The sequence below is a fragment of the Carex rostrata genome, chromosome 14 (assembly GCF_964058835.1).
Source record: "Carex rostrata chromosome 14, lpCarRost1.2, whole genome shotgun sequence".
Lineage (NCBI taxonomy): Eukaryota > Viridiplantae > Streptophyta > Magnoliopsida > Poales > Cyperaceae > Carex > Carex rostrata.
This window is the reverse complement of record NC_135931.1, coordinates 2,295,393-2,311,856: the sequence shown is the minus strand read 5'-3', so window position 1 is coordinate 2,311,856 and position 16,464 is coordinate 2,295,393. Positions and strand designations below refer to the sequence as shown.

At 32.7% G+C, this 16,464-nt stretch overlaps 2 protein-coding genes and 1 long non-coding RNA gene across 4 annotated transcripts; 1 reads left to right on the top strand and 2 right to left on the bottom strand.

The window, feature by feature from the left end:
- The first annotated feature begins 2,543 nt into the window (after positions 1–2,543).
- LOC144565057 (Sulfite exporter TauE/SafE family protein) lies at positions 2,544–10,423 on the top strand. Of its 2 annotated transcripts, XM_078314684.1 has the most exons (12): positions 2,544–2,812; positions 3,336–3,495; positions 3,833–4,033; positions 5,153–5,214; positions 5,413–5,458; positions 5,580–5,647; positions 5,906–5,992; positions 6,092–6,142; positions 7,534–7,773; positions 8,851–8,944; positions 9,515–9,655; positions 9,940–10,423. In XM_078314684.1, exons 1-12 carry the CDS (start codon positions 2,639–2,641, stop codon positions 10,017–10,019), a joined length of 1,404 nt encoding a protein of 467 aa, XP_078170810.1. In that variant the 5' UTR covers positions 2,544–2,638; the 3' UTR covers positions 10,020–10,423. The 2 variants fall into 2 exon arrangements, with proteins under 2 accessions (XP_078170810.1, XP_078170811.1); XM_078314685.1 differs by lacking the exons at positions 9,515–9,655; positions 9,940–10,423 and adding an exon at positions 9,037–9,501 and having other exon boundaries at positions 2,547–2,812.
- Positions 8,437–8,844, bottom strand: LOC144565059 (uncharacterized). Its single transcript, XR_013514830.1, has 2 exons — positions 8,701–8,844; positions 8,437–8,645 (listed from the first exon to the last, which is right to left on the bottom strand). It is a non-coding gene; the product is annotated as an uncharacterized LOC144565059 (long non-coding RNA).
- Positions 10,424–10,842: 419 nt separating the features above from the next.
- Positions 10,843–12,017, bottom strand: LOC144565058 (uncharacterized). Its single transcript, XM_078314686.1, has one exon. It carries the CDS (start codon positions 12,015–12,017, stop codon positions 11,046–11,048), a length of 972 nt encoding a protein of 323 aa, XP_078170812.1. The 3' UTR covers positions 10,843–11,045.
- Between the last annotated feature and the right edge of the window lie 4,447 nt (positions 12,018–16,464).

The window sequence follows — 16,464 nt, the reverse complement described above, 5'->3', positions numbered from 1 at the left end:
TAAAGGAAACCTCTACAATTTAAATAGGCACCGAATTAAATTTGATCCGGTTAAGAATAAATCTAGACTCACCTTGCAATACTGTAGAGATAGAATCCTATGTATTCTGTTTGTTGAGCAAGCTGTAGGTAGGTAGCAATTCATTGCTTAATTGATCGGAATTGGTCTGAGAATCAACCATTTATTGACTTGAATTTTAAATTGTTGATCATACACTAACAAAAGAACAAGGCGGCGAGTTTGTTTTTAGGTTCGGTTATTAATATATAGAAACACGCCACGTGAGTATATTGTGTGAAATTAGTATAAATTTTATTGTAGGCAAGCAGGAATTATTGAATTATATATATAATTATGCGTCCCCCTATTTGCTAGGGAACCCAAAATGTTGTACCATAAACGATCGAAATCCTTTTTCAAAAGATAATATTTTAACCTTTTTTTCACTTGTAATCAAACAAGAGGTTAAATTTATGATCAACAAAAAAATTTATTGTATAAGAGGAGCTGTTAGGACATAAAAACGAATATAATTTTTTTAAATTTGAAATAAAAAAATACAAATGTTGCATACGAACTTTGATCTTGTTGAACGCTACAGGTTGTGTGTGTATAGACTTTGTTTAAGTTTTCAAAATTATTATGAGATCAAGAAGTCTAATATTGAACATTTTCAAATAGAAATGTCTAATAATGTTATATCTAGATTTAAGCAACCAAAGATATGTATAAATCTTATTATTTATTTTTTTAATAATACAACCGATTCAAAATTTCAAAATTTAATTATTCAAGTTTTTTCATCAATTAGTATCGTCACAAATAAAAAATGGGGGTAACTATTTTTAGACTTGACTGGGAAATAAAAAAATCATAATTGTGCTTAGTACAAACCATGTACATAGGCCGTGCATGTCTCATTGCTACTCAAAGGTTTAAATAGTGTTTATCGCGTTATAACGGAACAGCTAAAAAAACAACGCTATACCCATATTGCACCGCTATAAAGCGCTATAGCATATTATAGCACTGATAACGCATAGCTTTTATGGTCCAAAAATACTATAATGGTGCTACAGCGTCTTTATAGCGCGTTATTTAAAACTCTACTATTACTATATAGACCATGCATGTCTCCGTATCTGACCCGAAAAACAAAAAATCAATTTCTATTCAAAGTTTGGTACAACCTTCTGTGGTCCTTTAGCAAACCTCATATGCTCCAAATATCGTTAAAAAGCAATCACCCTACGGCATAAATAAATCTGCTGCGATTCCAGTAGAACCCTCCTTTTCCAAATTTAACCATCAATATCTTAGAATGTACGAATTTTAAAAGAGTGATGCTTCTATGGATCAAATGATCTATTTGTAAAATGAACATATTTTTATTTTCAAAGTTCAAACAGTCGATCCGAACCGTTCATCTTGTTCTTCATATTAATATGTGCTTGGAGACCAAATTTTACATTTTTCTGAATTTTTTTACTATTTATTAAGATGGGTACAAAAAATATCAAATTCAGACCATTGAATTTTGTACCCATCTTAATAAATAGTAAAAAAAATTCAGAAAAATGTAAAATTTGGTCTCCAAGCACATATTAATATGGAGAACAAGATGAACGGTTCGGATCGACTGTTTGAACTTTGAAAATAAAAATATGTTCATTTTACAAATAGATCATTTGATCCATAGAAGCCTTTGCATAGTTAATTTTTATGTACGAATCTCTAAATAAATGAGTGGTTAGATTTGAAAAAACAGATTCCTACGATTCCTTAGAATAGTAGCAGATTTATTTCCAATGATGATTAATTAAGAAAGAATTTCATATATACCCCTCAAAACAATCGAAATTACATATTCCCCCTTTTAATTTCATAATATCATATTTATCCTTCTAAATTAAAAAACTCACAAATTTAACATTTTTATTGTCTTTTCTATAAGAACTCATTTTAATTTTATAAAATATCCATTTTACTCTTTATTAAAAAAAAATATATATATTTAGTTTGTTTAGAAAAATTTCATTCTTCTAATTGATCGTTTTTTTAGAATAATATTTCATTTATCTATTTCTGACGCATACACAAGCGTATACCTAAATCTAAATGTCATAGTATATACAATAAAGTAGAGAAATGAATTACTTGACCTCGGAAATTTACTAACTAGAAGCTGACATTTTTTTTCAATAAAAGGCAAAATAAATATTTTATGAATTTAGATGAGTTCTAATATAAAAGATAATTAACGGATAAATTGGTGACTTTTGAAATTTAGAAGAGTAAATATGATATTATGAAGTTTAGAAGGAGACTATTAGAGATATGTAATTCGTATTTTTTGGTACATGAAATTCCATTAATTAATTGATCTTGATTGCATTCATGTGATATTTGTATCTGTAGCTTGGATTTTTTTTCTATTCCTATTTTTACCCCTGCCGTGTCCGTCGATACGGCAAAGTATATTTTTTATTTTTTTTTCTCCCCTTTCATCTATATAAACTCTTTCGCCCGCCTCTCTATAACGCTCCTCTCTCTCTCTCTCTCTCTCTCTCTCACACACACACACACACACACACCCCCTCCCCCCCGCCCCCCTTCGCACACTAGCAATCATTTCACCATGGTCGAAACCGTGGCCTTCTGGGGCAATGAAAAAACCCTGAAAGTCAGGGGCTTTCTCGCATATTTCCTCGCAGCCTCCTCTGTCGCTATTGCCGCTGCCTATTTCTTCTCAGATGAATCTCAACATAATTCCCTCAAGCAATTTTTGTCTGGTAGTCCACGTGTTTGGCCAGTGAGTACAATTTTCACAGATTTTTTTAGGGTATATTCGTTAAAATATTTTTCAAGGTTTTTTGTCAAGGAAAAGTACTGTCTGGATACTTTGAAATTTGGTATTTTGTTTGTTTTGAATTTTTATAAATGGAGAGAACGGAAATTTACAAAAAAAAAAAAAAAATCAAGGGAAAGAAGAATTTTTGGTGAAATTGGAACGATTCAAGTAAGAAATTACTGTACTATTCGTAAATGCTCTTTGTGAGTAAAATAATAATAGGAAACAATTCAGGACGGGAATCTAGAGATTAGATTTCAAAGTGCTATTTCTTTCGAATTCCCCGTTCTAGAAAATATTTAAGCTTTAATTTGGAAATGACCAACATATAACATTTTTTTTTTTGCTATGTAGCTATTTTTGCGTTACAATGAACTTAGCAACGCTAGTAACGCATTATTCGATTTTTCTAGAATACGAATGCTCATATAAAAAACAACAATTTAAGCAATCTTTTGTGCATTTATGTTGAAATGGAGAGCAGAAGTTGGAGCTGAACTGGAGGACAGCGGTGGCGACTATTATTGGGTTCCTGGGCTCTGCGTTTGGGACCGTAGGTGGGGTCGGAGGCGGAGGCATATTTGTTCCTCTGCTAAACCTTGTCGTTGGTTTTGACACCAAGTCCGCTGCTGCTCTCTCCAAATGTACGAATCTTTTACTTTGTTTTTATCCTGGACTCGGTTTATCTGGGTGCACCAGACTTGAAATTTTGTTGTTTCCATTTGTGCTGACTAATTAAGGTGACTTCATCATTGCAATATTATTACTATTTTTATTTTACTGTGGGGGTATAGGGAGATATTATTAGTTCTTTGAAGCGATAGTGAAATCTATTTATTAAAATCTTAAAAATACCTTGAATTATAGAATCCATTCTTGCATTCTGTTAACTCTCAAGTGTCTGTACGTAACAAAATATATTTGTACCTTTTTGTCTAAGTAATTATTATTCTACTCTGATGCTGCATTACATTGAACCAGGTATGATAATGGGGGCATCGATGTCGTCAGTGTGGTACAACCTCCAAGTGCCACATCCAACAAGGGAGGTACCGATATTAGACTACAGACTTTCGCTACTATTTCAACCGATGCTCATGCTTGGCATTACATTTGGGGTTGAACTAAGTGTGATCTTCCCTTTTTGGCTCATTACCATTCTCATCATAATTCTATTCGTAGGTTAGTATTTTACTTTTTTTCCTTAATTTTAGGAATTTTTTTTTTAATGTGCACATAAGATTTTGGGTAATCTTCTTTTAACCCTTGAAATATATATGCACCCTTGTACTGTTGTGCAGCTATATATATATAGTGATGCTACAATGCTTTGGGAAGTAAAGATGGTGTTTTACTTCCTGCTCATATCTCCATTTTCGAAGTTCAAATAGTTGATGCGAACTTCTCAACATGATCTTCATATTGAAATGTACTTTGAGACCAAATTTTACACTTTTTGGAATTTGTTTACTATTTTATTAGAATTTTTTTAAATCATTGTTTTTCTGAATTTTTTATTATTTTTTTATTTAATGAAAAGCTGTAATTTTCAAAAATTCTAAAAAATTAGTAAAAAGTTCCAAAAAATGTAAAATTTGATCTCCAAGCATGTATCAATATGAAGATCATGTTGAGACGTTCGGATCGACTGTTTGAAATTTGAAAATGGAAAGAGAGAGAAATGGGCTATCATGCTTTGGGAAGTAAAGAGGGTGTTTTACTTCCAAGTCATATCTGTGTTTGCAAAGTTCAAACAGTCGATCCGAACTTCTCAACATAATCTTCATATTAATACGGCTTGGGTACCAAATATAACATTTTTTGAAAAAAATTACTATTTTTTTAGAATTAAAAAAAAAGAAGTGTTTTTGTGAATTTTTTATTTAATGAAAAGCTGCAATTTTCAAAAAAATTAAAAAATAGTAAAAATTTCCAAAAAATGTCATAAATTTGGTCATGTCAATATGAAGATCATGTTGAGAAGTTCGGATCAACTGTTTGATCATTATATAACTTGTATGTTCTTCATTTCCTGGTCTCGCTTCAACATATGGTCTTATGAAACAGATGTTGGGTCGGTTTTGAAAAATGAGTGATAATACAGAGTTACCTACCAATTATAAAGTCTAATTAAATATTTTTTCAATGAAACGGATAAGTCTTAATATCCTTACTGATTCTAAGGAGAATCAAATTCAAACAATATTTTATTCTTTTATGTAACAGCACAACCTGTGCACTAAATACATATATAGTCCATTGGTCTCATCTAATAAATGCATTTTTTTTTTGTGATTTTAGGTACTTCATCTAGGTCTTTATACAGAGGTATTCAGATGTGGAAGCAGGAAACAAGTATAAAGGTTGTTTTTCACAATAATTAATTGACTTATTTATCTAAGCTGAAAATTATATCTCATTTGAACATAATTCTAAAAAGAAAAAAACACTCATTTATTCACAAACTGTTGTCATCCATGCACACAAAATTTCATACTATACTGAACTTGATCATACATAATGAATTTTTTCTGTCTTGTTTTTACCTATATGGTTTGCAGAGAGAAATTGAAGAACATGAAGAGGAACAAGTAAAGGCTTGTTCAGGTAAATCACACGTGTACTTGTGCTTCAAAACTAAGAGTATTATTATAATGCAATTTTTGTGCACTTTCTCCATCTTAATGTGTATAATAACAGATGTATAAATGTTTGTTTTCTGATACAGTGGTAATTGAGACAGATTGTGAAGAGCCTCTCCTTCCCCGGCCCCAACCCGTCGAAAAAACCGGACTGGTACCTTTTTGTTTATTATAGAAAATTATTATATTCTTCCGTGGTCTTTTAAAAATTAGGTTCTGATATGTAGAACCAACCAACAAAGACAGAAGCATATTCCCAAATTAGGTTATTGCCGTAAAAGATCAATGGATAAGTTTTATTCAAATGAGGTCACACTTGAGTAGTGAACTATGAGCTCTCCAGTGCAATTACCATCTCAAACTACCTAATTTTTGTTTTCCTTTTTCTGATCTTATGTTACAAATAAAAAAGGAGACATTTCTGTTCAATTTGAGGTGGAAAGGAATGCTGGTTCTCATGCTTGTCTGGTTTTCTTTTCTCGCTCTTCAAATCCTTAAGGTACAGGTCTTTTTACAAAATACTTCTTTTTTGGCTGTTTAATGGTGAAATTTTGGTATCATGACTAACGTGAATCCCTTTTGTTTCTTTTTTGTGTAGAACAATTTGCAAGTATGTAGCAACTTCTATTGGTTTATCAATTTCTTACAGGTACCAGGACCCCTTTTCCCTTTTACTTCATATTTAATACGATGATTAATTATAATACTCTTTGTATATACCCAACTTGTTTTAAAAACATGACAACACATTCGAGGTGTTATAACTTATTGGTTCATTTTTCCTTTGTCATTCACTAGCAATAAAAGAAAAGAAAAAATTCAAATTTCTAGTGAGCTATTTCGTCCTATGATTTTTAATATGTATAGCTCAAGGTCTTCGTGTTGTTGTATTGCAGTCTTATCATATTAAAATATACATGGTATCCATATTCTTTTTTAGTTCTATAAGATAGAAGTAGATCAGAACTGGTCCCTAAATATTTTATTATTTCTTATTTTTATTCTCTTATATTCAAAGGAAATCGGTATATCTTATGGTAGCCATAAGGCTATACGTCTTCTGTGTCTTCTTTTTTCCTTGACAATATGATATGTTGCTCCTAATTTTTTATCCATTTTTACCATAAACATAGAACATGTGGTAAAAATAATGTATGGGATTGCCAGGGAGTCTGTATTCCATGGTAAACAAAACTGTAGGACAAATATTTTATATTTGTTTGATGTTGCTTTTTCTTTGCCAACCTCATAACTGGTAAAAAAAAAAAAATACTAGCAACACCATTTTGGAGCAATGAAGTCAAGTCTTCCTTATTTTGTAGATCTGATTTTGCTATTTTGACTGTATTCAGTTTGTCTTTAACTTGCAATAGTTCAGCATGCATGTGATTCTGTTCCCACAAGCCAAACCATTCATAGAGTGCGACATGTCATGTCTTCAGTTTGTATTTGACTAAAGAGAAAAACAAAATAAGCTAATGAGCTTCCCACAAACTATATTTAACACATTGGGCAAATATTTTTCATTTAGTTTTATTTCTTGTGGATAGCCCACAATGGTACTTTTTCTGAACAATATGTCTGCATTTGGACTCTCTGCATTACACTAGTGAGTTTTGTATGGCAATCTCAGTGTACCAATTCAAGTAATTGTTCACCCGTTACAACTTTGCAACTTCCCTATCAAAACTGATATCCCAGTACTCCGGTGCAGTAATTAACTTGCTATATTCATTATAATCTGAACAATTTCTGAAATAAACTTAGGAAGTTTCCTGTAAGATGCTCTACACAAGAAGAAAAAGTTCCATTTCTCCTCTTGATAGGATAAAAAACATAATTTAAATGCAGCTTGTCTGTGACACCATGTCATCCCACCTAATTTACAACATCTTCCATGTGCTAGTACAAGGGGCAGGCCAGCCTCAGATTTAAACGATTTACAATTTTTGTACAAATCACTTTCACTGTAAAAGTTTGTTTTACATGTTGGTGCATACATGATAGAAAAAACCTGATGGTTTCTTTTTAAACATATAGATCCCAATTGCAGTCGGTGTGTTCTCATGGCAAGGTGTGAAACTATGGAAGGAGAGCCGCAATAGGCGCAGGTCTGGAAACTCAGAGTGCGTTTGCGAGGCCTCCATTGAATGGACTGCCATGCAACTCATTTTCTGTGCATTTTGCGGGTTGCTCGGTGGAACTGTGGGCGGATTGCTCGGCTCGGGTGGTGGTTTTATCCTCGGGCCCCTTCTACTTGAACTAGGTGTAATCCCTCAGGTACTTTGAAATGTAAAATTACAATTATTTAAGTTTATTTAAAATTTAAATCGATGTCTTACATTGTTTTGATATAAGAAAAAAAATAATGAAAGCACTGAAGGATAGGCACATTGTGTCATAACTCGTCAAGCAAGAGATTGCAATTATTGAAGGATGACATATATTTCATCTAAATATACTTTTCTCCTAATTGTTCAAATTTGAATGGGACCATTTGCAAGTTGCAACTATGAGAAAATGGGTATGCGCAACGCCTTTAACATGTTACGTCAAACAGATAAATTAAGGTGGATTGACTGATGGAGGCTACATGAAACACTCCTCATTTGCCTTCTTTAAAATTATGTAATATATTTGAGATCAGAAGATGGTATAAATTCTCAAAAAGTGGGTTTTATATATAGGGAAGAAAAACCCAGCTTGTTATTTTTTAGATGATATTATACTCCTGCACCTTAAAACTGTTCTTTAGACCACAAATTAGTGATTAACAGCTTGTATAAATGCATACATCAGTCATTAAAAAGAGAAGATTGCTTACCGTTTGTTCAAAATAATAGATGAAAAGATTTATTTTGTATCTTCACAATAGTCATTAAGAATTGGCATCTTTCGAGTTAGGGTTGTAGAGTAGGCACCATGATGTGTTTGTTTTTAAATTTTTCAATGAATTTAGAACCTGTGATGAGATGAGTTTGGTTTTAGTCTGATCTTTTGGTTGTCCCATGCAGAAATCACAAACCCATTAGCCCACATGTTCAACAAAACACTGTTTTTTCTTTGTTTTATTATGTTTGGTACAAATAGTACTGGGATGCTTTGTGGGACCATTTGCATTAATTCATTGAACCAATTAAACATGAAGTGACCTTTGTTAGACTCTGTGGGATCCGCAGGGTGCCTCGTCAATCATGGTGAAGTAACCTTTGTTAGACTTCAACCCTGTGAACAGTAACAAATAATAAAAATAAAAATTATTATTATTATAATTATTGTTATTATTAGTGTAATAGTAGTGATTATATTTATGATAATAGTAAATTATGATGCTCAATTTATCACATTTGTGTGTAGGTAGCAAGTGCTACAGCTACATTTGTGATGATGTTCTCTTCGTCTCTCTCAGTTGTGGAGTTCTACTTGCTGCATAGATTCCCCATTCCCTATGGTACATATATTTTGGATTTTTTTTATTTTTTTAGAAATTAAAAATTCAAATCTTCAGGAAAGGGATTGATTGTTTTTTTTTTCGAAAAATAGATGGAACCGCGCCAATGGTACGGTTTTAGCAGGTGCAAGTTTCAGATGTTTAAACCCATCTGGCCCACAGATTTGCTCGAAAACTGTTGGAACCGCACCATTGGTACGGTTCCAGCAACCTGTCCTTTGTGGAACCGCACCAAACAATCAATCCCTTTTCTGAAGATTTAAATTTTTAATTTCTAAAAAATAGAAAATAAAAACTATATTTTGTATTATTATTATCAGTAAATTATCACTGGTCAGCTGAGCCTGATCTGGACCCAATATGGTTTGTTGGCCCATTATAATTACCGCTGGTTGTCTTACCTGACTTGATCCAAACCTAACTTTCAACCACCTGGGCCTGGTTACTAACAGGACTGGGCCAACAAACTGGCAGTGCGTACATAATCCATAATTCAATTCACTTGTTTAATAAATTTCATTAAATACATCCTTAGCAGTTTATCTAACCTGTGGATACTTATGTTTGCAGCGCTGTATCTGATATCGGTTTCTGTTTTGGCTGGTTTCTGGGGGCAGTGCCTCGTCAGAAAAATAGTGAAAGTTCTCGGAAGGGCATCTATTATTGTGTTCATTCTCTCCTCTGTCATCCTTGCTAGTGCTCTCACCATGGGTACAAAAAATTTACAATATCTAGTTCATCCATTATTAATATTCTTTCTTATATTTTTCCTGGTTTAGGATAGCCTTTGGTCTTTGATCTAACTGATTTATTTCGATTGATGTATGTCTTAACATACAAGTTGAAGATTTTTTAACACTTTTTGCTTAAGCCCAAAAAAATTCATCCAAGTCCTAGAATCAGTAAGAATTGTAAGGTGATGCTTTTTCCCTACCCAAAAATTGCCACAAAATTATTTACTGACATCCATCTTGTTGTATGTTTGTTAATTTCAGGATTTGTGGGTGCCATAAAGAGCATTACAATGATACATAATCACGAATATATGGGATTTTTGGATTTTTGCAATCGTTGAAGGAAAAGGGAATAAAGACAAAAGAAAAATTGTTTCTAATAGGGCTGTGGTGGTCAATGCCTAATTGACCTCATCTCTTCTGTAAAAAAATAGATGTGATAGCTAAATAAAGGCAATAAATATCTTTGCAGAGGGTTAGTTCCTTGTTAACCCCTTGCAAATACATATTAAAGCCTTTGTTTATTCAATTGTTATTGTTCTTGTTTATGAAGCATTGCTTGTAATAGTGAGATTGAAAGTTTTATTAATATCTTTGCATAGGGTTAGCTCCTTGTTAACCCCTTGCAAATACATATAAAAGCCTTTGCTTATTCCATTGTAATTGTTTTGTTTATGGAAATGTATAATTCATCAAAATATTTTTTTTTCCTTGGTTTATGATTTTACATTTCTATTTTAAGAGAAACTTTGTAGTTTTAATGTGTTAGGGACTAGCTGTTTTGGTACCAGACATGAATATTTTGGTTTTAATGAAACCGGTGGCCGCCTCCACCATTTTTAGAAAAAAAAAAAAAAAAATTATACATTCCGGATAAGGTATGAACATACAATTTCTTAATTTTACTGTTCAAATATAACCAAGTGAATTGAAAAATAGCAGTTTTCTGCAATTCTTTTGTGAAAAAAAAATATTATCACTGAAATTACAAGCATAATATCATTGGAAAATAATTTCCAATAACAAAGGAAATGTTGCAATGCGATATAAAAATTAATGTAACTTTGTGCAAATGAAATTCCCTGGTCATTGGGTTAACCATCAAGACTATAATTTGTAAACATGATGGTTGGGGGCACTACTAAAGAAAAAGGAGAACAAAAGGAAAGCCAGAAAACTTATATATTTTGTCTTATGTTGAGGTACATCTCTTTTCTTTTTTTCATTTGAGCTGAACCTAGGAGCAGAGTAAAAATTTAAACAATAAAGGATTTTCTAGATTAATTCTCTATATCTGGCCACTTGAAAATAACCCGAACGAGGCCAACCCTTTTCCCGACCAAAATAAAGAGACAAAACACAAATCGTCATTCTAAAACAACATCTGCACCATTTGAACCTGTAAATTTAATATGAGAGTCATCTTCCCTCTCATTAGCCTTACTGACAGGATCTAAAGAAACACTTGTACCAGTTGTACCAGCTTCATTTGTCCTGTTACTTGATCCACTAACCACCTCTTTTCCATCAACATTTAAATTCAAATCAGGGGTACTGCTAATAGTACCAGTCTCATTCAAAGTAACAACAATCCCATTAGTTAAGTTCACAGATACCGGTTTATCCTTTAAACCAGTACCAGTACCAGTACTGTTATCTGCTCTATTCTCCAAGCCATTCCGAGTCACCAAACTGGGCACACTTGATTCATTATTCGCTCTAACATTTGTTAAATTTCTCTCTTTACTCTCTAAATAGTCTTCATGCCATGCAGTCATGTTGACATCATGTGTCACGGCACTTGCCACATTATCTTGATGGAAGGTTCTCTCTCTTGCTTCTCTAACTTTATCTTTACCGATCTCCTCATCCTCGAGTAGGCTAATCTCCTCGGCATGACTAGTCTCCTCAGCATCTACATCACCACTTCCATCCTTTTCTATTCCACCTTTCTCTGAATCATCGGTTTCTTCTGCCTCAGCCTCTTCAATTATCTCTGCTATCTCTTCATCTCCATAAGTTTCATCTAAATTGGTGTCCCGCTCAGAGATTTTTGTTACTTTTCTTTTGTTTTTCTTGCTTTTTCTTTCAATCTCTGTATCTGCAGGATCCTTTCGGCCAAACCTAATCAACTCTTCACCAGGGGTGTTGCTTAGTTCATCTTTAATTGAACTAAGTGAATTTTCTTTGTTTCCATCGTATGATTTTTTCTCATAATATGAGTGTCTTACTTGGTAAAACAACCATACAGTGACTGCCAATAGAAGGAATAACTGGAGTGCATCTTTTACCTTGATGCCCTTCGAACGGTTGTTCCGACTCGAAACTTGTCTCAACATGGATTAGAAACTTGAATTTCAAAAATATGAATTGCTTCAAATTGTATGTCACAAGCTTTTTCTAGGTTTTACTGCCTGAAAAGTTGAGAAGTTGTTAGGATATGATAGATAAGGGTGGTTGGTAATGACTAATGACCAAATTAAATGCTGATTTGTCAATATTTGACAATTTTGTCACGCGTTTAATTTAAGAGGGCAACATCAAATCAATCTCTTGGGCCTAATGAGAGAAAATAATTTTATCATGGTAATATTAGCACCTAACACAAAGAAGGGGGTATGAGTTCTAAAATATTTTAGCCAAAACTTCAAATTTGATATTTCAAAAACCTTGCAAACACTAAGAAAACCTACCTACACTTACAAATATAAAATCCACAGCTTTATGTTGTCCCCAATACAACAAAAGGGGAAAACTGGAGAAAGCTCAAGCTCAGCTTCTCAGTTCTTACTAATACATGACTTAAACCAATCGAGGTCTCATCATTTAAGCAAAACAACAAGCACCCAAATTCAAGCTGAAACCCCCAAAGAATAATCACAAATCAACAGAGCTAGACCATCAAAAACCAAAATCAAAATGGAAAGAGAAACTCCCACCTCTGAATCTGATGGATTAGCGGTGACAGGAAGCAGGTAGGAAGCAGGCACGCACCAAAAAGGGAAGGCCTTACCCCTTAGCCCTTAGGGTTTCTGTGAGATGAAGCTACTTGGTCTAAGAGAAAGAGAAAGAGAGATTGGACTAATCAGGGAGCTTTTCACAGAGTCAAAGTTTGTGGCGGAGTACCATGGGATTGTGCAAAATCTCAACTCTCCAGACTCCAGAGTGCGACTGTATGAATATTATATTAAACAGAGGTGTTGCTTGGTTACCTAAGTTGTCATTAATTAATCTATTGCATTGGGTCGTGTCACGTGTGTGTGTGCGCGCTTGGTTTTCATTTCTGATCACTGATTGTGGGCCAGTAGATAATGCTTAGCGGGTAAATAAACTGGGACCCAGTGAGTTGCACAGTCTTATAGCAAAGATTGCAACAGATGGTCTGTCTCGCTCTCTCTCTCTATCGTATTAGATCTCCGGGCAATGAGAATGGTTAGATTCCTCTAGACTCTAGATATAGATGGAGGGAAGGATCGAGGAACCCGATGTGATTTCTTAAATACGATTATCATATTTAGAGTGGGAAAAATGGAACGGTGCGGCCAGTTCCGCACGGAACGACACGGTACGTGTGTTAGTTATGTGTTGTGATTTGTGTATCTCGTGCTGTGATTATTCGTATGTCGTGACTATCTTTAGAAAATTTAGCACGGCACGACACAGCACGGCACGTAGTCACGAGTAATTAGGACCGTTAGATCTTAATCAAATGGTGAATATTGAATAAACTAATTTAAATTATAATTAAACGGTCATGCGAGTTACGTTTGGTCACAGTACATTTAGACATTGCGTAACTTACGTGGCGTGATCACCTCTTGACATTTTAATCACAGCACGGTACAGCACGTGAAAAATTAACTTAACCACAGCACAGCACGAGATCAAACTTATGACGTGTTAGTCACAGCAAAAAAATTCTACTCTAATTATATTCTTTTTAAATAGTCAGTAATTTTACGTTTATTTGTTGAGCTTCTGCATCTACAAATAAATAAATTTAAGAGGAATTTAATGTGTATACTTTTAAATTTTTTTATTGTTTCTCTTCTAAAATTTATGCTATCAAATTTAACCTTATAAATTTTAGAATTTGTAATTATCTGATTTGTTGACTTTTATATAAAAAATCATTTAAAATTTATAAAGCTCTTATTTCATTCTTTATTAAAGAAAATTATATGGCATGTATGCATGTGTAAAAATAATATTGGGTCTGCTAACTGTTTAGTTTATTCTAGTGCAAATGGTTCATTTCTCTAATTGTGTGTGCATCACAAGTAGGAAAGTGAATTATTTGTTCTCATAAACTGATCAATTAGAAGATTTAATATTTTTTTACACATGTTACGTATTTTTATTTTTATTTATTAAAGGAGAAAATGAGAAATTTGATAAATATAAAATGAGTTTTGATAGAAAACACAATTAAATGAATAAATTTGTGAGTTTCTGAAATTTAGAAGAGTAAATATGATTTTATGAAGTTTAAAAAGAAAATACATAATTTTGAGATTTTTGACATGAAATTATCCCCGTATTTAAACGTATGTGTGCATATTTTCTTATTTCAATTTGTTTTGATTTTCAATTAGTGAATTCATGAACTACTTCTAAGCACGTACTGTTTTTCTGATTTGTTAAAAAAAATACATTGTTAACTCGTATACTCAAACAGTTATAATTAAATATTTAAATTAAAAAAAAAATCTTAGCAGGTTACTTAATTATCACTAACCTTTAAAAAAAATTAGACATTAAGACTTGAATGCACGTGTCAATATTTGCTCTTGAACACAGTATTAGAAAACTAGATATAAAAATTAGCTAATATTTAAAACAGAGATAATAATATCATTCTTTTGAAAAATCAAAACAGATAACAAAAGCCCAAAACGGATAATGATGCATAGGACAATGGATTTGACCATCAATGTGATATATTAATTAATATGATGGAGATGTGGCCGATTTTTTTTTATTAATAGAAAAATAAATAAATAAATATTAAAATAGATGTAGGATGTCGTGAAATTTCGAAATATAGAAAAAACATGATGGTTTATCAAAATATAGGATTTTTTATTTTTGCTTTTTTAGTTAATTAGCAAGTGCAAGTGTATTACGGTTTAGATTAACTGGACGTGATAGTTTATAACGTCCAGCGAATGTGATAAACTATCACGTTCTTCCTATATTTTAAAATTTCACAAAACCCAACTCCTATTTTGATATTAATTTATTTATTTTCTTATAAATAAAAAAATCGGGAGATATGGTGAGTAATGACTAATGAGAAATTATTGGTCTTTATGGGTGAAATCGGTACATGCAAGTCTTATCCTTTTTAAAATTCCATGTCATTGTCCTCTCATTATTATTCAATGAAAGCATGAGACTTGAAAACAGTGATTAATTCCTCGACCTTGCGTAATTGCGTGGCCAAACTCATAATACTCATTAGACATTGTAATGCCTTGATTTATAAATTTTAGCAATCGGAAGGTCTTGAGAAGCAATATGAATTTGGAAATTCTAGATGGGTTTCACGCAAATTTTATCCATAACAAAATAAATAAATAAATAAAAAATCAATGATGACATTAAATTATACAGCAAAAATCACTATTTTTCGAATTAAAAATGACGAAAAATGAATGTAAAGTAGTTATTTTTCTAATTTATTTACCGTAAATGTGTTTTTAAGTGATTTTGACAGGTTCTATAGAAAGTTGTGAATTTAGGTTACAAATAGAGAAAAAATGTCATCTCACGAAGTATATGGCATGCAACATGGAGCAGAATAGCTAGGAATTAGCTAAGTCCAAAAGTCTATGTGACACATGACTATGAGTGTAAACGGATCGGATATTATCTAATTTCGTCCGGATCCAAATCCAGAAAATTATTTAAATTATCCGATCTTTATCAAAAGACAACTTTTGTCATTTGTTAGGCATATTATGCTATTTGTAGAAAGCTTAGGATCATCTCTTCATGGAATTAAGTCTGATTTTTTGTGTTGCAATTCTTAAACCTCCTGAGTGTTGCAATATCTTGCCAAGAAATATCAAGAATACACAGGGCTAGCTTCTCTACGCCTTATTCAGTCTTGCAGCGGTACCCATTTGTGTTGGTGTACTCAATGCCGTTCTTATATTTCTTAATATTTTATAAGTGCACAAAAGTGCTTTACGATGGCTTTACACCACTAGTACCAGTTGCCACCTGTGGTTTTTGTCATATGGTATGTGTGCCAGTCGGTACCAATCTGTACGAGTACAGGACAGTGTACCAGTATGTGGAAATTTGCCAATTAAGGCCCTGAAGCAGCACTGTTATCATTATTTAAAGCGTTTCCTTTTACCTAATTTGAATTGCATAAACTTGTATATGTTAGAAGTTGTGCATTGTTTAATTTTCCAGCATTTGTAAATTGTGCCGTGCGTTGTTTTGATGTTGCAGAATGCAGATAGAATAGAAATGTCAGGGAGTTTTAGAAGTGTACCGGATACTAGAGATGATGACAGGACAACAATTAATTTCCTGTTAGGTTTCCTCAAGTCCTTCTCATCAGCAGCGGGTAGTGGGTACATGCCAATTTTCAGATTTTTTTTTTTTAGGGGAATAGCCTTCATAAATTTTTGTATGCAGCAGATGACATTAATAAAGTTTTAACCTTGTTGAAAATCTTAGTAAATAAATTAATAATAAACATTTAAATTTGGAAAATTCGATTAGGCATGAAATTGGTAATGGGCTGCTAGAAATAAAAATGAAATGAGA